This window comes from Vidua macroura, chromosome 21 (assembly GCF_024509145.1).
Source record: "Vidua macroura isolate BioBank_ID:100142 chromosome 21, ASM2450914v1, whole genome shotgun sequence".
Classification (NCBI taxonomy): Eukaryota; Metazoa; Chordata; class Aves; order Passeriformes; family Viduidae; genus Vidua; species Vidua macroura.
Window position 1 is genome coordinate 8,016,960 of NC_071591.1, and position 21,649 is coordinate 8,038,608.

General features: G+C 46.0%; 1 protein-coding gene across 1 annotated transcript in view; it reads right to left on the bottom strand.

Annotated features, from left to right (window-relative positions):
* PAPPA (pappalysin 1) overlaps positions 1–21,649 on the bottom strand; it is a 173,690-nt gene that overhangs the window by 45,783 nt on the left and 106,258 nt on the right. The window contains exons 11-13 of the mRNA XM_053996450.1: positions 6,654–6,767; positions 6,114–6,249; positions 2,342–2,555 (exon numbers count right to left, since the gene is read on the bottom strand). Coding sequence (XP_053852425.1) covers positions 2,342–2,555; positions 6,114–6,249; positions 6,654–6,767 — 464 coding nt within the window. The remainder of the gene's footprint in view (positions 1–2,341; positions 2,556–6,113; positions 6,250–6,653; positions 6,768–21,649) is intronic.

Here is a 21,649-nt window from a genome sequence, read left to right on the forward strand (position 1 = left end):
GAGAGATCCATTCACCCTCAAAAGAAAAACTGTGTTAACTTTTAAGGGACAATATATTTCTTTTCCCTCACAATTTTAATATCTGCACCCTTGCCTAGAAATATCTGTATCTGGCTATAAGACCTCTCCAAGAAAAATAATTCTCCTTGAAAAAGACAAATAATACCTCTTATAGAGAGAAGCCAAAAAGCAGGCAAAAATATCCATGTTGACCTAAGGAAAATGAAGGGGGTAAAATTGATGATCACACATAGGAAGGCAAGCTCCTTTAAAAATTCAATAAATACCTTAAAAATCATATTAGGCAAATGCAATCAGTGGGGAAAGGGAGAAGGGAAAGATGGGCAGCGTGGAACTGGTACCTCAAGGGAAACTGATGGGCAGACTGTGAGCAGGGGAGGCAGAAAACCCACGTCCAGCTTCTGAGCTGGTTAAGAAACCATTTTTAAAATCTATCTTTCTCTGTTCTTCCTGGATTGGGTAAAATAATCAAAGAAAGACAGCAGGTGACAAGAAAGGTGTCACCTATTTCCTGGCTGCACAGCTTAATGCACGACTTTTCCTACATGTTGGGTACCCGAATTGCTTGGAGTTTTTGGTCCAGAAGAAAACAGATCTGGCCACCCCAAATGATTCCAGCACAAGGCAAACAGGGGACTGACTCTCCACTGAAACACTGTCATCAGTGGAAATAATTCCACTGATTTCAATTGCCTTTGGACCAGGGCTTTACTTTTGAGAGTTTCTAGATCCCTGTCAGACATGGGAAACTTTATGATCAATCCAGTGCTGGAACCTGCAAGACCTAAAACATTACTTTGAAAGAGTGAGGCTCAGATGGGGGTTTGGGAGAGCAAGGGGCTGAGATGGTTCAGTGCATCCTGAAAACAAAATGATGCCAAAAAAATCAAGAAGAAACAGAGGAGGCAAAAGGCAGGTGATTCTTCCTCAAGGCATTTCTAAAGGTTGGGCTGCTGGGCTGCAGAGGCTCACTGAAGCTTTGCCTAAGGGAGATGCATTTTTTATTAAAGAAATAACTTTCTAAACACAGAGCCCTTCTAGTTCAATAAGTGAACAAATGGTTCAATTCCTACTGAAAACTTGAGAGGGCAGTGGAATGTGGCCCCGTGTCTCAGTCCTCCTGAGCTCCCTGTTGCTTCTCACCATCTCCTTCCAGTGGGGCTTTCTTGCCCTTTTTCTGTCCTGCTTCGGCGCTGGGATTTGGCCACACTTCCACCACCAGACTTCTCATCTGAAACTTGATCCTGCTGTCTTTGGGCCTCTGAATTTATACAACCTATTGCACACAATGATCAGACGCTTTGAATCTAGGTCAGAACACACTGACTGGATTGATTTAGCTATAGATATACTCCTTTTTTTAAATTTATTTTCCCTTTCCTCTCCCCCTTCTCACTCTCCCGCCTTTCCTGGAATGAAAGCAGGTCCTAAAAACAAGCCAGAACATTATCAAAAAACCTGACAGCTTGCTTAGGAGGCTGAGCAGAGGTTTGCTGGGATATGCAACTTGTTTTACTATTGCTGCCGCTCTGGTATGACAACTGCTCACAACTTTGAATTCACAAAGGGAGAAAAAAAATTATTCTTTCAGGGGTTTTGCTAAATTCTCTCCTCTTCTTTTCAATGCCTCGCTGAAAGGATCCATGAAGCTGCTGCACCAGAGGCCATGAAAGGTCACAATCTCTGTGGGATGCTGTAAAGCAGAGACTGAGAGGGGTTGGTGGTGATCTATTGATGTGTCTGTAATAACAACAAGAATAAAACGGTAGCCATAAACCTTTCATCCTGGGGGGTCCCACAGAGCTTTTCAGAATAGGGGCCAGATCCAGAGAGGTGCTGAGGGCCTCACCCAGCCATAAAAGCACGGCAGATGCTGATGGCCATGGCCCTGCAGCCCAGGGCTGAGCACCTGGCAGGATCCAGCACCTCCAGGGCACAGGCACCACTCTGTGTCCTCGTGGTCCCTTCCCTAGGAGGTCCCCTGGCACTCTGGCAGCACAACAGGGTTCAGATTGAACTGGTGTGCGAGTGACCAACACGATGCTGGGCTGGGGAATGTGTGCAGAGTGAACTGGCCCCAGTTCCAGCCTTGGCATAAAGGAGGGAGGAGAAAGGAAGAGGAAATAATTCACTAACAGCATCCCGTGCGGGTTAAATGTCCCATCCATCCTGATCAATGAGAACACTGCCGGTTTTTTACCCGTGACACAAAGGGGTCAGCAGGGTTCAGCTGCTGTGCCCCTCCTGCCTCCTCCCCAGCCCCGGCCAGCACTGGGGGTGGTGGGTGTGAGGCAGAGGGAAGCAGGGCTGACACGCTCACCTCTGCTCCGCAGGGCTGTAGGTCTGTCCTTGCTGGCAGCTGCTGATGGTGATGGGGTCGAAGTTGTGGAAGGAACGCAGGGCCACCCCGGAGATGGCCACAAACTGGGAGCTGAAGCTAATGAGGACAGCCTGGGTGTGATAAAAAGGGTGACTGAGGTCATGGATGACGGGGATAATCAGGGGATTGTTCCTGCAGCTCAGGACGTGGACACCTGCCAGAGGAGAGACAAGATCAGAGGAAGGGTCAGGCTTAACACAATTGCTTCCCAAAGCCGTGGGCACTTCAGAGGCATTTCACCCAGAGGAATGGCCCTATAGAGCTGAAAAGTTATGGTAAGCTGCCTGGAGGGGCTTCCCAAATCGCTTGGGAGAGCTTAGCAGAGAAGCGGATCCCTCCAGACAGCTGAAGAAAGGCTGCCATTCTCTCTGCGAGCGCGGCAGGCCCTCGGAGCCGCTCCTTTAGACCACAGCTACGTTTCTATTGTGCTCTGGTAAATCAGGAGCAACCAGCACGGGGGAAGCAGAGTCACACTATTGTAAAACGGGTCCTGGAGGACACTTGGAGCCTTTATATGCAGGATCAAACAGTGCCGGCAGGCTGGGGGGCTTTGTGCACCAGGGTCGGGACACCAGCAGCTTGTTTGGAGCTGTGCATGTCATTAGCACTCAGTGTAAAACTTTTTTTGCATGAGTTTTCCACTAAATTTGCCCAGATTTCATTTTTTCTTCAATAGTTTTGAGCCTTAGGGTATCTTGTTCTTTGGAAGAAAAGGCGGATTTGGTCCTGGAGACAGAAATGAGGGTGGTGGAGCCATTGAGGATTTTACAGGTGATGTCACTCAAGAAGAAAATAATTGTGTTCTGGGGAAATAGAAGCATCTCAAGGTTGTGGTGCACAGGAACACCAGAGAGGTGGCAAGGAGACTTCTGAGTCCCGTTTGTCCAGTGGATAAGGCACTCAGTGACAGCTGCGGAGAAATTCCCACCTTCAGGTAGAAGCAACCTGAATTCAAATGGGCCAAACTCATCTCAGTGGGAAGACAGAGGACAGACAGCTGTCGGCTGCCCTCAAAATTCATTAATTGAGATTCATGGCCTGCTGGCTGCCTGCAAGGCTCTGCCTCCACAGCTCCATGGCATCACTCCGAGGATCAGCTTGGCTCCAGATCCATTTGCTTCACTGGAGCTCCCCCAGCAATGGCTTTGGCCCAGGCTCCTTGGCTACCCTGATTCACTTACAAATTTGAAAATAAAATCAATTCTATTTGAATGTTTAACTGGCTCAGGGATTTCTGTTATTATTTTTTTCCCCAGTTCGAATTTCTTGACTCAAAAGGGAAGGAATAAAAAGGCTTTCATTTTTCTCCTTAGAAAGTGATTTCTTGTGAATTAAGAGAAACTCTTTAAACATATATCTCCCACCCTCTACTTAAAAAAATCTTCCTGTAATAATAAAAAAATAATATAAAAAAGCAAGCCTCTTTTTGTTTTGGTCTTCACCTGACCCTGAAATAACCTCCCTGTCTACTTGCCTCCCAGAAGTCTTTTGATATCAGCTCCTTGTGGAACAGTGCACGTTTCTCACTTACAAACAGGTGCAGTTAATACTCAAAATCCTGGGTTCCCAAATTCCTTGGAAGTTTCTGCCTTCTCTGATGGAAAGCCAAGACCTTATGGTATGAGGCTGTTTATTCACTTCTATTTCATTCCTTGCACTCAGGTGGTGTCCACAACAGAACAGACCCTCAGAGCTCTGTTGCAGGTTATACCTGACCCTGGCCAGGAAAACGGTGCTTGGACAGGTGAAGGTTTCTTAATTGCCCTGAAATATCCATGAAGATGGTACAGGTGCCCATGGGGGCAGTCAGAGCTCTCTCAGGATAACCTCTATTTCTGCAGCTCTGTACCCATCTATTCAGCTCAGCAGCTGAACCCTGGTGTCTACGATGGCTCTGAACAAACAGTGCTGAGGTGTTTGGCATCCCAACCTCTCCATCTCCTACCAGCACTCAAAGGAAGCTTCACATTATTTTCTGGGAGTCCACTTGCTCTGATCAAGGCAGGAAACTGCATGTCTGGATAAGATATTCTTTGCTCATGTCAATGTCTTCAGCACACTGGGGACTGATCAAGATTTAAATTATTGCTACTTCCTTTTGGATGTACTTTTAGTTTGCCACGAACTTCTGCTTAAGGCTCATTGAGTGTCTCAGTCAGTCCTGCCCCCAGTGCATGCCAACATTTGCATCTCAGCTGCAGTTTCCAGCTTGCCGTGGTGATAATTCAAACACATGAAACACAATATCCAGGAAAAGTACTTTATGTCCCTGTCAGAACTCAAACAGAACAGCAATGGGGAGCTCTGCCTGAGTGAGAGCTGCTGGGTAGCCCACCTACACCTCTCCTCTGCTCCAGGCAGCCTCTTCTGAAAGGTCAAAGGGGCTTTTCCATGATGAAAGCAGCATTTCAGCTGGGATGACATCCAGACATCAGGCTGAGCCATGCCAAACTCATGTTGCAACTTCATTGAAGATTTCAAAACCTAACCCTCAGTTTCCTCTTTGCTCCTCTTTCTTGTTCTCTTTCTCTCCCAGTCTGCCTGTCTGTCCCTATAAAATGTCACATTAAGTACTGCTGGCATGCTCGGGTCTCCATCATTTATTTCTCAGAGGGATAGAGCTATGTGCCACTGTTTTGCAAAAGGAGGGTAAGATTAATCCAAGGGCTCTGGCAAACTGGGAGCCATCCTGACTCAACCTGCACAACTTGCTACAAATTTCAGTTTGTTCTTGGACAACAGACACACCACATGCATTTCCTTTGTTCTCCTCCACACCCCACCAAATTCTGTGTTATCCTGGATGCTCATCCAACACTTGTCACTCTGTGTTCCTTCTCCTCATCACTAGTGGGAAGCTCATTGGAGTTTCAGCTTGTTAAAACTGAAATGCTAAAACAGAAAGATGGGAGATGGGAGTTATGTTTCCTTAAAAACTGCTCTCAAGGTGACTTGGCCAGCTTTCTCCTCAGTGGAAAAAAAAAAAAAAAGGCAGAGAACATCTGGAAAGGGATTATGCAAGTCCTACCCTGACACAGAGTTGGGAACTAGGGAGAGCTCCTGGGTTGTGGAGCTTAAATGCAGCCTGGATCAATTCACCAGTCACAACACCCCCAGTTTAGGGCCCTGTGCCAAGGGTAGAGACAAAACCTGTCTATGCCAGCACTTCAGCACAAGAGCAGGTCCTGCCTCTGTCGGGCACATCTGCTTGAGGCCATGCCAGGAGCCTGGCAGAGCCCTGGAGCTAGACTTTCACCACCTGAAACACTTCACCTGGGGAATTCTGATCATTAAATGGTTCTGGAGACCTCCCTGCAAGCAGGCCTGGAGATCACCCAGCACTCCCTGTGAAACAGAAGCCTTTGCTGCAGCAGCTGGTGCAGGTCCCTCACTCCCTGCTGCCAGGGGTTCATCTGCAGCACCATCAGTGTCTCTCCAGGGCAGTGCTGGGTGTGAAGTATTGAGATAGTGCTGATTTTAGTGACTGAAGAGGAGCTAGTCACCTCTGAATGGATAGTGAACAGATATGGAGTAATGTCTGTATAAAATAACACATAATTTTCAACAAACTCTGTGAGACTCAGGGACTGGAGCATTGAGCAAGCACCTTTTTTGTCTAGTTCTGAAAAAACTGAGCAGGAGTACTGGTGAATGGGGGCATCACCACATTAAGCAAGCAGTAAAGAGGGAGTTTAATACAACACAGTCTTACCAAGGTCATGGCTTTGCTCTTTGGTGTCAAACAGCTGCACACCGATGGTCTCCTGCTTCTGGTCCAGGTAGTAGGTCCCATCAGTGACCAAGTGGACAAGGACTGCTGCAGCCACCATAGGCTGGGAAAAATAAGCCTGGGAAAACACAAACCCCACAAAGCCTGAGGTGGAGAACTGTGATGGGCTTTTAAAAATCCCCAGGAGCCAGTCCAGGACTTTTAAAAGAAGATTTCCCATCCCAGGTCACACAGAAATCTTCTCTTCCAATCTTTCCTACACAAACTAGATAAACTCAAGTCAAACAGCCCTGAAGCTGAACTCTCCCAGAAATTCAATAGCCTTGTCACACATGAGGGGACTTCACTACTGACTCTCTAGACAGTGCTCAAAAACATTGTTTTCTTCTTTTGCTCTAAACATACTTCAGAAAGGAGCAGCTTGTGGCCCTGGGAAGGCTGGCCCACAATATTTTGCCTGCTGTAGAATCTTTGTAGAGGCAGGCAAAGAAGAAACTTCTGAATGATGTGTGAACTTCCTACCTTCAGCCAGAAAATGGTCTGTGTCATGTGGGAGTACTGGAAGTTGGCCGTGCAGGGATACCAGGCGTACTGGGACACACCATCATTCAAGTCGATCACCTTGGTACGACACATCTGCAGCAGGAAAAAAAGAAACACCAAAACTGACCTAGAGGACAGCAAGGAAGGATTCTGACTGCTTGAAGTAGGGAAACAAAGTCCAGGTGCACTCCCAGAATAAAGTAATGCACAACAACTGTGCTTCTAAATACCATGAGATTATTCAAAAAATTAAGTTTCCAGGTGTTGCACCCCAGTAAGAAGAACTGAAACATGAACAGGAGCTAAAGACTCACAGCAGCAGGATGGCAGCCAACAATCTCCTCTGAATTTGGTCATTGGTCAGCATTTAGAACTTTGCCCCCCTCAAATGGACCAGGAATTTTCCCACTGGAGTCCAGGTGAGGATCACTTCTGAACACCCCAGCTCCCAGTGCAGACAGTGTGGAGCTGCCTCCACGGTGCTCCAGCACTGCCCTATTTAAACCTGATATTACTGTAACCCCAGAGGAGCCACACATAGCCTGCAAACTTGGAACCAGGTGTAGCCAGGAAAGTCCTGCCTCTAGAACCCAATTTAAGCAAACTGGTTTCCTCTTTCACCAACCAGTTCTTCAAGTGGAATCACCTTCCTACACCTGCAGCCTCTCCATGGCAGGCAGCAGTGAGATTGGAAGCAAACTGCTCTTTTCAATTAAGTGCATGATTCCCAAGTCCTGTTATGGATGAAAAGCTAAAAAAAAAGCCAGAATCTGAGTACCAGAGAGCCTTGCAGTGCCATCAGTATGTCAGACGTGAAAATGAAGCTGCAAGAAATGGTCAGAATTACCCTGAAAACACACTGCTCAGTGAAGCTGCTTCAAAAATGAAGCATGAATGACCACAGCCTTCACCTCCACAGCGAACAGAAAAAAGGGAATATCCACCATGGAAAAGGTTATTACTGCATTAGAAGGATCCTTATAGCTGAGGCTCCTGGAGCATCTGAAAAGTACCTGTTGGATTCACAACCATTTGGTGAACTCACTGACTGTCATTACCATAGGAACAGATGGAATTCCTTGTGCTGATGTGCTGTCAGTAAAGCTCTTCCAATCAGCAATTTTTAATATTAATCTAAAAAGAGAACTCTGAAGTGAAACAATAAAATCAACAGCCATCCAAAATCCTATGCCCACTCGATAATCCTGCATAGAAATGCCCTCTTGGTCCTGGCAGGCAAAGGCTGGGCACTGCGAAGAGAGTTTGGGATGCCTGGGAATGAGAAACCAGATTGGCTAAAAGTGAGGTAATCCCCTTTAAAATCTGAGTCCCTCAAGATCCAGCACAGAGGAATCTTACAGGCAAAACATAAATCAGCTTTAATGGGCTGGGAGAAGATTTTTAGTTTATTTATTTTTTGAAACAACTGGGACCAAGCTTCATTGAGGCTAGCCAGTGGATAGTGTTACATTTTACAGCAGAGCAAGGCTTTACATAAACTATCTTTGGCATTTGAAATCCAGGCCAGCAATTCGACATGTTCCGTTTCGCAACTCTCCCTTCTTGCATTTTCAGCAGCCTGTCTCTTGTTGGGAGCATGGTTTTTATTTTAATACCTCTCCAGCTAGGGAATTTATCTTACCCACATCTGCAGTATACATGGTCAGAGAGCTCTTTGACATGAACAAAGGTCTCATTACTTTTATACAATTTTGTTCTTATTCTTACTTCTCCTCCTGCTCTCTTGCTCCAAAAAGGTGGCTGAAAGAAACACAAGCACTGACTTTCAATACTTTTTAAGTGCCACTTAATCGATGAGTGAAAACTTGTATTAAGAAATCACCCAGAGCTTCACCAAAAGTTTGATTCTAACCCAAAATAAACCCCTGCTGAGGTGGGCTGGAAATCTCTGATAACTTTTAAATGCCTTGTTTGATTTGTGTGCGTGTGTGAACCCTAGCACTTTCTGCTTCTGCTGGAGAATATTAGCAAACATCTGAGCATTGCATAAAGAGCCTGTGTTCAGGCCACGTGGGCTGTCAGACTGGCCTGGTTTGAGCAGGTTAGATAAGCTTCCTCCTGCTGAGGCTGATCCATTGCTACCAGACAAGTGTTTCAAAGTGGTCCTGGGGTAAAAGGCTCCTTTAGAACAGTCTACTTGAGAAGTGTGGGAAAAGTCTAAGAGAGATGAATGGCTTCAAGAGCCTCTTCTCCACTTGTTGCTGGCCAGTAAACTTAGCTAATGGCAAAATAAAAAGTTCTTTAAGTTTCTCTGGAAAGAATTGGGTTGGATAAACAGCTCCTGTCACCTACAGACTCCACCATCTCACCAGGCTCCAACACACGTGGTAAATCCAACCCCATTTCAATTCTGCCCAGACAGTGAATGTTACATCACACCTGCCAAGCCTGAGAATCATCTGCTAGAAGAGTCTTTCACACTTCTGCTTTTAAGGCATCCCTAGACTGTGGCAGCAGCCCAAAGGCCCCTATTAATTAATTAGGTTAATGGTTGGACTCAATGATCTTAGAGATCTTTTCTAAGCTAAATGATAATGTGATTACTGTAGCACCAACACTTTTAGAACCACAAGTTCCAGTGGCCTGGAAGACAGAATATCATCTCTCTCATCATTGCTATTCACAGGAATTCACACTTATGAGAAACAGACTATATCCTAGCGTCCTCCAGTTTGCTATAGTGATGCAAACCAGCAGCTAAAGCACCTGACAGCTGCGGAGGGAAGAATGCATAGATAGACTTCTCATTTCAGGGTGTTACCAAACACTGAAGTATTTGCTTTGAAGAATGACAGCATTGCACATGCTCCAAACTTCACTCACTGGGGCTTATCCAGATTCTCAGACCCACACAGCAAGTGGGATATCCACAGGAGCTTAGTATGTGCTCCAAAGTATGCGGCGACTATTTGTGTCTAGTTACTGGAAGGCCATGTCATCCCCCTCCTGAGGAAGCTGCTTTCAATTAGAAGAGCTGATGTCTGTTCCTCTCAGAGGTTCAAATCCAGCTCGTCTCCCACCCACACATTTTGTACACAAACATCAGCAGACAGAACGATCAAGGCCAGGGAGCACTGTGGGATCTTCCCACAAGAGGGAATGCCTGGAGGATTCCCTTTGACTGATTTATACAACCTCTTGTCAATCAAAGGCACAACATGTTCTTCAAACCGCCTCTCCTGTTTTCCTTCCCTTACTCAGGGGGACTGAGGAATGTGTCAGCAGAAAGGGAAAAGTGATATATTGGGAGCACTTAGCTTTTTGCCACATCAAAAACACATTTACTATTGCAATCAACTCCATTTCCTTCAAAGTAATATGGGAAAATTTGCTGAAGAGCAAATTTTGGAAGGCGCCCTTGTGAATGATTCCCAGCCATCCCATGACTGCAGGCAATGTGAATTTGCATTGATGGGTTCCTGTTGCAGCTGAACTACATGTTAAGGATCACAAATCCCCTGGACTGGGCACTGGACTAGATCCCAGCCAGCTGTGGCAGTGCATGGCCCCAGCACTTGGCTTCTCCAGGCCTGGGCTCCCTGTCTGGAAGATGAGGATGATGTTCCCCCACGCCACACAGGTGTGCTGAGGATCAAAGCTATGAGCTATGAGGCACAAAAAGATGCTCAGATGTCACTGAGAGCACACACAGGTGTGAGGATACAGCTCCCCACAGGAATGGGCTAAACAGAGATCCCATCCCACTCTGACCTTCCCACCGAGCAAGCACAGTCAGACACCACAGGCTTTGCACACACTGGTGGTTCTCAGCAGTAACATGGAAATAATTCTAAATGCAGACAGAAAAGCTGCTATTTAAGCTTGAATGTTGCCCTTCTCAGCTCTGGCACCATGGCTGGAGCGGACGTGCCTGTCTGAATGCCCAGGGGCAGTGGAAACAGAGCTAACCTCCAGTGCACAGATCTGTCTGCTCCCAAAATCCCATCTGGTGAACCGTGGCAGGGCCTCCTCCAGACTGTGTCCTCAAGCTCTGTCTGGCTGTGAGGGGTGTCATGGGCACTTGGTCAGGCAGTGGCAAGCATCCTCCTTCTGGAGAGGAGGGTGGAAGTGGAGATTGTGCTCCAAAAGCTTCCTATCCCCACTCCTTTCTACAGGGCACTGTGCTGCTGACACTTCTTCACCCAGACAGACAACTCAGTGTTTCTGGGATGAACCAGGCTGTACCCTGTCCTGTTGGCAAAATTGCAACCATGGAGCAGGCAGGAGGAACAAGATCTCTTGCTAAAACCCACAGTACCAGCTATTTATTGAGCACAAAACATCCTCAGCGAGGCTGCAGAAGTGCACAGAAAAACTCACAGACCAATACAAAACCCATGGAGGCACAAACAGAACATCTTCTCTTGTTTGAAGGTCCAGCTAAAGAACAGATTTCAGATGTAATACTGAGACCTACAGTATTCTACAATAATCTGCAATATTTATCTGTTTGCTCTGCAGAATGTTATTTGTATTTAACTCAACACATGCCAGAGGATCCCAACCATGACATAAGCAGCATTTTAACACATCCCTTACAGCTGAAAACTTTCTCCCTCTCTTGCCAGACTAGGGTGCTGGCACTCACCCAGCCCTTTTATTCTTAAATATGTTATTGTTCTTGCTAACCTACGGTTAATCTTACCCAAGGATGAGAAACTATAGTGTAGTTGCTAAATATCAGAAAGGTTCCTGCTTGTTTATTGCCCAATATTGTAAGGCAGCTTGACTGCCACATGGACACCACCCAGTTTGCCGACTGCAGCACAGACCTCCAATCTGTTCCCAAAGCTGTTGCACTGCTTTTCTCATTTAGGCTGGGAATTGGGTTGGAGTTAGGGAAAAATGAAGTTGCCCACGAGTGAGCACCAAACCATTAAAAGGCCTCCAACAAACACCTCCAACCCCAGCCAATTTCTCTCACCATTCCAAACCTCAGGAGCCCACAGAGCTCAAATGGAAATTGTACGCACAGCAGCACAAGGAATTGTGGTTTTCTTCTAGATTCTGGTCAGAAGTGCTTTCGGACAAGTGTCTTTATCAGATGTCTTTGTCAGTGGACTTATCCCATCAGAAATCTGAGCCCAGAGTTGCCTGCCCAACTGTGAATGTCAGCCTTGGGCCATTCCACATTGGCCTCTAAAACCTAAGGAAACATTCAAAGCTACTTTCCCCAAACTGGTGCACATATTTAATTTTATGTGCACTACTAATGGGTTTCTGTTGCATAAAATAAAATAAAAAACTAAAACCAAATCTTAGATTTAGCAGCAGAGAGTCTAAACATAAAATGAGGGAAGAAACCTGAGTCTCTCTCTTTTGACAGCCACCTTACAGTCTACTTGCTACTTCCACAGCAGCAACTTCCCCTCATCAACTACAGATTCTCCTCCAAAACTCTCCTTGTCCTCTGTGGCTGACAACACAGTTTTACTGTTTCATGTTCTTTGTCTGCTGTTACTGGTTTTCATTGGGGTCCCTAAAGGTCTGATGGCAAAAGATGAAAAACTGCAGCGTGTCCTGCTCCAGGACAAAGGCCTGTGGGCAGGTGATCCAGAGAAAAGCTTTATCAGCTGGAAGCTGATGAAACTCCAGGGGTAACACACTGATGCTATATTACTCCCAGATTCAGTTGGCTCAGAAGTCAGAGGAAATCTCATCTGTCAATTTTCCCTGTGTAATGAAGAACAGGATTTGGCTGTGGGATTGGGAAGCAGCTTACATCTCCTGCAGGATGAAATAAAGCCCCGCTGCCAGTCCCTGTGTCCAGTCTCAGCATAGCCACGTCCACTTTGAACCTGGAGCAGCTGATGTGTCTGGACCTTGCAGACTCTGTATCCCATCAGCATGATATTACAGCTTCCTCAGCACAGAGCCACGATTTTCAGCTGAAGATTTGGCTGGATTTTTTAGTAATTGGAAAGTGACCTTTCTGTGAAAACACCATGGACAGGGCACCAATAGTTTGCCTGCAATGTGACATTATGATAAATTCCTCTACTTTACAACAATAGTGTTCATCTCCAAAGGGAAATTTCCTCAGAGTTTTGGGTGTAACACACGGCTGTGATTCAGAAATGAGTGGGAGATGCAAGGTCTATTTCATTTTGTCATGTAAGCTGGTTTAGATTGAGGCAAGCGAAAAGGAGCTACAGGGATTTCCATTAGATGATGGCCCAGATTGCATGTGTATTCAAGGTGTGTTATTAACTTTAGCTTTCTCAAAAATGCAGTTATTTCACTTCCAAAGAGATGGTATGAACAATATATTTCCATTTTTAAATTGTACAGACCTGCATTCTTTGAGCTTTCCTTTGAATTTCTGTTATCTCCAGATTCAAAGCAAACTTCATTTAAAACCAGTGAGTTCAAATCAAAATCACATCAAACCATAAACTTCACATGGCATACCTGAAAAAACTGTAAATCAGTTCTGACTGGCCCTATCCCAAACTCACATGGGCTTTGACAGCCAGCCAGGTGTAATCAAATATCTAGGATGCTTGCTGGACTCATGGAAAAAACCAATATGGAGTTTTGATTTTCCAACAAAACCCTAACCAGATGATTTTTGCACGGTTCAAAGGATCACCACGAGGATGCCAGTTAAGCCAAGGCCAGACACTACAGAAAAATGGATTGAGAAAAAGAAGAAATAATTGCACTAATGGGATTTAAAAATCAACTCATCTTTTACGGCAGCCCACAAGCAAACCCCAGCATCTGGAGCTCCTGGGTGCAATTTGCACATGCCCCTGCTTCTCTTGCCATTCAGAGATGGAAACTGAAGGGATGCAGAACCAAGAGATAGTTCTGAGTGCACAACACAGTCTCCTTTGCAGCACATGAAAGTGCAATCCAGAGATCTGACATGTGCTCCTGTTTATTCCTGTCAGTCCTCTGCTATTTCTTCAGCTTGGCAGTAGGACATAAAGATGCTGCTCTCAAAAAACAGCATCTTCCACACCAGCACTGCCGGGATCCCACCTCAGGATCGAGCAGCAGCACCCAAACAAGAACTTATGCCTTCAGTTCTGCAAGTATCAGCCTCATTAAAACCAAAAGACATTTTCAAGCTGCAGCACAAGCTCCTGTCTACAACTTCCACATTACTGCTCACAGAAGTGTGAAGGCATTATAGACTGATAAGTGCTTTAGCAGACTGTATATCCATCCACTGGAGAGCAAGGTTAAACAAATACAGGAGCCAGAACATTATTGTTGGCTGAGCGCTCGGGTTCCCGAGCTGCCCGTCTCTAACTTGAGCGGGCCAGGTCCACTGCAGCACAGCTTCGTGGAGCCAAGGCTGGCCGGGGGGTGCTGCTGCAAAGCAAAACAATCCCATCCCATCAGCTTTCATCACCGAGAAGCAGAGCAAAAGCAAATTTTTTTTTTTGTTTTTCCTTTGACTGGAGAGTTTCATTCGAGAGCAGCTGGCACCAGAAAATCAAACTGTCAAAGGCAGAATGTGGGCCACACTTTAGGAGGATCCTAAATATATTTTTGTTATTATATTCATAGTTCTGGCTCACTAGATTCATTGTACTTTTGCAGCTCCTGTAAGGCAAAGAGGGGTTGGTACAATCCACTTGGTAACATCCCCTCCTTCCTTCCCAGAGCTGGTGCCATACATTTGTTTGGATGAAGAAAACACACAGCTAAGTAGAAAAAAAACACAAAAGGAACAACAACAAATCCCTTAAGAACTTGAGTTCTCCATCAGATAACACACTGGCTGAGGTGGACAGAGATGCTTAGAAGCACATGGACAATGACACTAATAAAAAGAGAGATACATAAGAAAGAAATTAAGCCATTTTTTTTTTTTTTTTCAGCTCTCAAGCAGGAAAAAAAACCTCTTGTTTCTTTTGGTTCCAGTAATTTAGGAGCAAGTCCTAAATATTGCCATACCTCGCCCCAGCTCCCTGCACCACCCTGAGTGCTCAGGGGGCACAGGAGCCACTTCCCAGAGATGTGAGCCAAGGCAGGTGCCACCCTGAGCCCTGCAGACCCCTCACTAAGCTTTGCCTGTGCCTGAGGCAAACAGCCCTGCAGTGGTTAATGTCAGCCCCGACCACATGATCACACTCAGAAAAGGTCAAAAGAGTGATTTTTCATTTAAAAACATCTGTGTGTTTAAAGAACAAAACTTTCTCATGTGCAGAAAACCAGGGGTTTCCAGTACTTTTATTTCCAGAGTTAAAGCTGTGCTTTTCAGCTTTGTTTAGGGTTATGGCCCATGTAAACACACTGTGTAAACCACACACTACACTCAGCACACAGTGTTTCCACAGGCAGGGATAATTGGGGGTGCAAATCTCTCTCTCCCTGGCTCCTTTTCCCTCTCCAGGCTGCTCAGCTTTCCCCACTGTGCTCCCAGTGAGCCAGCCAGACACCCTGTTGTTGTCCTTCCCTATATGAAGACGTACACATGCCTCTAATCCTAAGGGTGTAAGTCTGCTCTGGGCTGTCAACAGGCCTTAATTGGATACATCCAGGGAGATGATGCATTGGGAAGAGGCCCTGAATTTAATAGGAAAAGGGAGGCTCCAGAGAGGCACCAGGGGAATGTGGAGGGGGGATTGGAGGAGCTGCCCTGTGCTCCAGGGAGCAGTCACACCTCAGCTGGCAAAACCTTTCCATTCCCATCCAACTATCAGCCCTACATCAATGGGTATTAATTGAGATTAAACCCTCTGGCTTGTTTTTCGATACCTGAAGTTATTGCTTGAAGAATGTAAATCAAAAGGTTCCCCCTTGCTTCACTGGGCTTTTCCCACTGAAACTGCAGAGTAAGGGAACCACCATCCTGCAAACAAATTCCTCTGAATGAGCTGGACCATCCAGGCAGATCCACAGAGCAGCTGCTGCCTCCAACCCTTGCACATCTCCACCCAAGAAAAAGGCTTGTCTGAGGAAGCCTGTCACTCCCCTCTCACCTTGGAACAACCCTGGTTGCTCTGATAAACCCCAAACTCCAACAAATTAAGCCAAAATACTTGGAGCATTTAGTCCTTGATGTCCCAGGTTTGTAGGGGAGTTCAGAGGAACTCCCAACTGCTCCCAGAAGAAGTTACTGGAGGAATTAAAGTGTTGTGTGAAAGAGGAAGCTCAGCTTCTTCACCCTCATTGACTTCCAGGAGCAGGCTCTGAGAAGATGGACTGGCAGCAGAGGGGGTGGAGGAAGACTCAGCTGCCAAGGCTTAGCCTTTCTCACCAGGAACAACCTCTGGGAAACAGGTACATTTCCACAGAGTGAGGCCTTCCCTCTCCAGCTGGTCCAGCTCACTGTGTACACACAGTGACAGAGCAGCTCTGCTGGAAGGCCAAATGTTTTAAAGGGGTTTGGATGAAGAAAGGTGTGAAGAAGGTCATCTCTACCCTGTGCTTCACCTTCTCCTCTCTGAAGAGTGACTTGTCTCCTCTGAGCATGATGATGCAAGGGTTAATTACCAAATAAATGGAAAAATGACATTCACTGCCAGCAGTGCTAAGTGTAGGGATTTTGGCCCAGCTACCAAAATGGCTAAGCAGAACTTGATGTTCTCCTGAGCTGAGGGCTTTTCCCAGAGAGGAGGTACATGTGGGGGCAGATAATAGCACTGATCCTGCAAATAACCATTTCCTGGCACGTGTGAGAGCTTGGAGCCAGACCCTGAGACGACAGTGGAAACCCAGTCCCCAAGAGATTCCTGCTGATAGCATGGGGGAGCTGGGCCACTTACCAGATGTGAATTTGAATTACCAGGGTGAATCATGTCTTCTTATCAGATTCCCCACTGAAATGACCTCAGAGGAAAGAGCGGTCCTCCAGCTTTGCAGGCAGCACTTCCAAAAGTGAGCACAGATGTGGGGTTCCTCCACAGTTAGAGCTCCAACTAAGGCAGCACAGCTCAGGAGAGACTTGGAGCAGCTCAACAGTGTATCCAAATGGTCCCCACTTTGTTGTTTGTTCGGTTGGTTTTTTTCTCCTTTTTTTTTTTTTTTTTTTAATTTATTATTATTATTATTATTAAAGCTGATTCTTATTTTCAGGTGGGGACAGAAGGGTTGTCTCAAGACACTTTTAGGACAGTACTGGGTAAACACCATCCTCCAAAACCATGCCTTTTAGAGGCATCTTAAGATGGTCACCCTGAAATTCATTGGCATTCAAAATATGAGGTGTCTTATGACAATGTGGGCTAAAGTGCCCACGGTACTCCAAACAAGTGGTGAAGACAATCCTTCATTTACAAGAAAAAAATAAATTCTTTGCTCCTGGCATGAGAAAGTTTACTTTCAGCTTAAAGAAATGACCGTGTGGTTTTGGGGATGGCATTCCGTTCTGCTGGAGAGCAGCACCCTGCCTGCCTGTACATCCGTGGTTTTGTAGCTACGTTACAACCCTGGAGAGCTCTGTTTACATATTTGACATGTTTCCTTGTGCAGAACATGAAACCAAATTACAGTGTAAAAGCCATTATGGCTTTGCTCTTGCACCCTTTTCCATCCCCTTCTCTCATTGCTTGGTTTAGATCTATCTGGGCATTTTTAACTGTGCTGTGTCGCCTGGCACTGCTTCAGGCAGGTTTATTTGCTGTTGCACAGGGAAATCATGGAAAAGCTAGTGAAGCCACATGCCAGGGAGCAGGGGGAAGACGGCGGGGCGGGGGTGGGATGAGAAATGCCCAGAACCCTTCACGCATGAACAAAGCAGACGTGTCGATGCATTTATGCAAAATCATTCTGCTCTGAATGGAGAGGGACCCAAGACAAACAACCTGGATGGGATGCAGGGGAGCTATCCCACGCTCACGGCTGGACATGCTCTGCATCCCAAGGCTTGTGAGCAGCAGCAGCAGACGGGGAGAGTGGCAGGTTGAGGGGCAAGGGCCGAGGAGGGGGGGGTCTCCTTTCAGAGGAGTGCATGTTAATGAGCAGTGCCTCTGTCGGGGGGTCCGGCTGCCCGGCTCGCCAGTGCCAGGGGGGTCGAAGCTGTTCTCTATTGATGCCTCTAATCTGGGTGGGTGGCTGGGTGTACAGCAGATATGATCATAAAATGGTAATTTACTTCCTAAAGAAGCACATAATCCCTATTGCTGCCCAAGACAATATTCCTTTCTTGCCTTTCTTCTTGCTTCTAGAAACAACAAATGGCATGGAATTCTGCTCTTGTTTCATTAGTGGTAAATCTCTCTTGGTTCTAGGAAGATGGGACCAATTTCCGGCACCTGAGAATTTTTGGTTTGACCTTCATCTCTGAAAAAGTCAGATTGAACCTCTCTGAGAGTACGGTTGGCTGCTTTGCTCTCTGCATCATTCTTTGTTTCTTTTATCTATTTTCTCTACAGTACACAAAGGGAACACAGTGTACCAGCCCCTGGTACTCACTGTTCTGTTTCCCTTAGATGACTTGCATATGTGCTCTTGAAAAATTATTCTAAAAACCAAGGGGGGAAGGGAGTGGAAATAAAAAAAAAAAAAAAATCCCTTGAGTGTTTGTCAAAATTGCTTGGAATCTCCTCTGACATCTCATTGTGTTCTCTCCATCCTCCCCTTACACAAATCAGCCAGAGGCTACAACATCAGCCATGGGGTCTGAGCTTTACTCCAACCAGGAGCAGAGGAGCACTGGAAGCCATGGGGGTGGAGGGGATCCCTGTCTGTCCCGGCTGGGAGCAGGCAAGCAGGTGAGGGGCAGCATCCTCCAGCCAGCTCTGAACTGACTTTCAGGGTAACGCTCTTCCTCAGCCACCTCTCTGCAAATGAGCCTTTTCCAAGCCAGCCTACCTAGAAATCCCATTTCTCATTTCATTTAACGCCCCAGAATGCTGAGATCATTCCTAAGTCATGGCACTGATGGTATGTGACACATCCTTGTAGCATCCCTCACCTCGGACCCTTGGCATGGACCACCTCCTCCAATGAGGCAGAGCAGCAAACAAACGTACAAATAAGGAGCAGTGGAGTTCCTTTGGCAGAAAGGTTGCAGAATTCAGCTTTCCCGGCAAGTCAGGTGGGAAGCAATGTTCCCAGACACTAAAGCAAGGAGATGGTGGGACAGTTTTCCAGTCCCTTTGTACTGGGAATGAACAGCCAAACTGTGCTAGGATCAGGACTGATTAATTCACAAACAGGATGATGTGAGGGGACTGACAGAGCTAAAATGCAGATTTAATGACCTCAAACCCCTCCAGGGCTCTGCTCCCAGGCAGCAACTCTCAGCAAGCCCTGAACAGTTTTCTTTTTATCCAAGATGGGAACATTTCCCTTTCAAGACATCCTGAACTTCCTAGTCCTTGGGAGGTTTAGGCTCAGTAATGCCCAGTGCCTGCAATGTCTCTGAAGGATTTTGAGGTCTAATCATCAAACAGTGGCTTTACCTTTCCATCCTCCCATTTCCACCTCCATTAAACAGAACAGAAACCAAGCAATGTGGCTGTGATAAGGTTTAATTAATCACTGCACATTGAAAAAAAAAAAAAAAAAAAAAAAAAAAGAAAGAAAAATATCATCACTTAATCCAAGGAAGGAGCATTCCAGCCTGAATTTGCCTGACAGTCAGGGCCAGGCTCATGACGCAGCTCTCCAGCCTCAGGCAAAAGACCAAATTGGCTGGTCTGTAGTTTCCAAGGGAAATGAAGACAAAATTTTGGACCCCTGGAACTAACTTTAGACTGGGAGACTGTGTAACCTAAGCTGAAGCCCTTTAGTGGATCAGCCAGTACTGGAAATGAGCTCAGCCACATAGAGCAAACCTACATTCCTCCTGTGACAGCCTGTGCACAGTGTCCAGTTCATCTTTTTCCAGAACTGGTCTCTGATCACTCATGGTTCCTCCATTAATGGTTTTGCTTAGTGGGATTCTGCCCTCATCCTCCAGAGCTTAGTGGTTCAAAGTCTGGCTCAGCTATAAATAACAAAGACATTTGCAAAGCAAATCATCTTATTAAAAATGGGTATTTTTTATCCCTCCAACCACAACAAAACTCTTACCGTTGAAGAGCAACAGGACTTGGCTGTGAATTGGGAAGTTCAAAAAGGGCCACTTGCAGAGCCGACAGACAGACACCCTCCCTCTTCTCAGCAAGATCACCCCAAAGGAAAGGAATGGCTTCTCCATTAAAAGTTGCAGGTTTCCTCTCTTTCCTCTCCTGCTCAAGATTACTCTATTTGCTGGCTCTGCTGGATCTTTGGGGAATTATCTTCAGCATTATATTTATTAGACAGAATAAAACTGCACGGCAGAGAACTTCATCATATTTCTCTTTAATTTTCTTATGGTATTTTCTTACCACTCTTGGAGCCTTTGCTCTACCATGTTATTTCTTTTAGTAGTCAGGATATTTTTGTGCTCCTGTCTTCTCCTTTTGTGGGCTATTCCAGACATACTGCAATTCTAGACATCTTTGCTGCTGGTGGAAGGTTTGCTGCAGCAAGTCTGGATGAGTGCAATTGTGGGAATGGTAATGGGGCAGGAGGGGGCCTCTGTTTGTGGGAAAGATGTAATAAGAATCCTCTTCCACAACTTCTTACTCCATAGAAGCCCCTGTGGGGTACCCAGAAGAGAACAGGGTGTGTTCTTTAGTCCGGGAATGAAAACGAATCCCAGGATCTGTCTGTGCCCAGCAGCCTTGGGAAAGAGTCCCCATTCAGTTAACTGTGCCTGAGCTGTGTGGCTTTTTCCATACACTGGAAAATCCAGCTCAAACAATGGCATAGGGCAAAATAAAGTTATATGTATATGTGTATATATATATATATATATATATATATATATATATATGTATACACGTATGGTTACTAGATCTAAACAATTTCTGCACAGCTGGGAGGAAATGCAACAAAAGGCAGTTCCTGGAGGACTGTCCCTCTAAATCACCAACCCACACCAACAGCCAAGTCTTGAGCACACATGGCTGTGACAGGAGTCAGAGGGTCAAGAATCAGCCACCTAAAGACCCATTAGTCCCTTCCCAGAACTCTCTGTTGTAAAGGCCCAAAGGGAAGCTTCAGGTCAATCAGTTCTCCAAAAGCAGGAGTGCCACCAGCAAGGAGAAAGGAGAAATGGCATCTCCAGTGTCCTGTGATCAGCCTGCACTCATCTGCCTGTGCTCTGCTCACCCCAGCTGGTGCATCCCTCCTGGAATAGGTTTGTCAGAGGTTTCCTTCAGAGGCCTTAGCAAAATATCCAAATCCTCCCTGCTCAATGCAACTGACTCCAGCAAGAGAGACTAAGAGGAGCTAATGCACTCACCCAGCATAAACTGTGGCAAAAGAAAACTGATGTGCAAGGAGAGGCTGTTTGCAAACTCACAGCAGAAGAAAGAGGAAAAATAAAAACAGCTCAAGAGTGAGTAAAGCCCTTATTGCTGAATTCCTCCTGCAGCTGACAACAGGTAGGGAGCAGCATCTGCTTCCAGGTCTGTGGAAGACACGAGATTAGAAATCAAACTGCAAAATTACCCTGCACTGGTGTTTGCATTTCTGTGCTGGTGCAATGTTGCTGACTGGCCCTCTTTGGCTCTGAATATGATGCTGTCAGTACTGAGAATATTTCTTAATCAGCACTGAAGGGTGGCTGCCAGGAAAGTAGAAGTGGCTGTCTCTCAGTCTTGCTTCTGCAGATAGGGCGATTGTTTAAAGGGGGGGCTGTTTGACCTTTCCATTTTTCAAATCTGTATCTCTTCGCCAAGACTGTGTCATTCTTTGTAAGCGTTTTATTGTTCAAAACAAATCTTATGCTGCGAACTTTCTTTTTTATCTCCCTTACTATGTTGCCAGTCGTCAGCCTCACACTAACAAGTGATGTAAGAGCCATCGCAAACTAATAACTAAGTATCCAAGGAAAAGCCAGCTGCAGACATGGGCAATGTCTGCAGTGAACTGAGCAAAGAGGTCACAGAAACAGCCCTACAATAACAAGAAAGTGCTCTCCAGCTTGTGCTTATCAGCAATCCCCCAACAGGTAA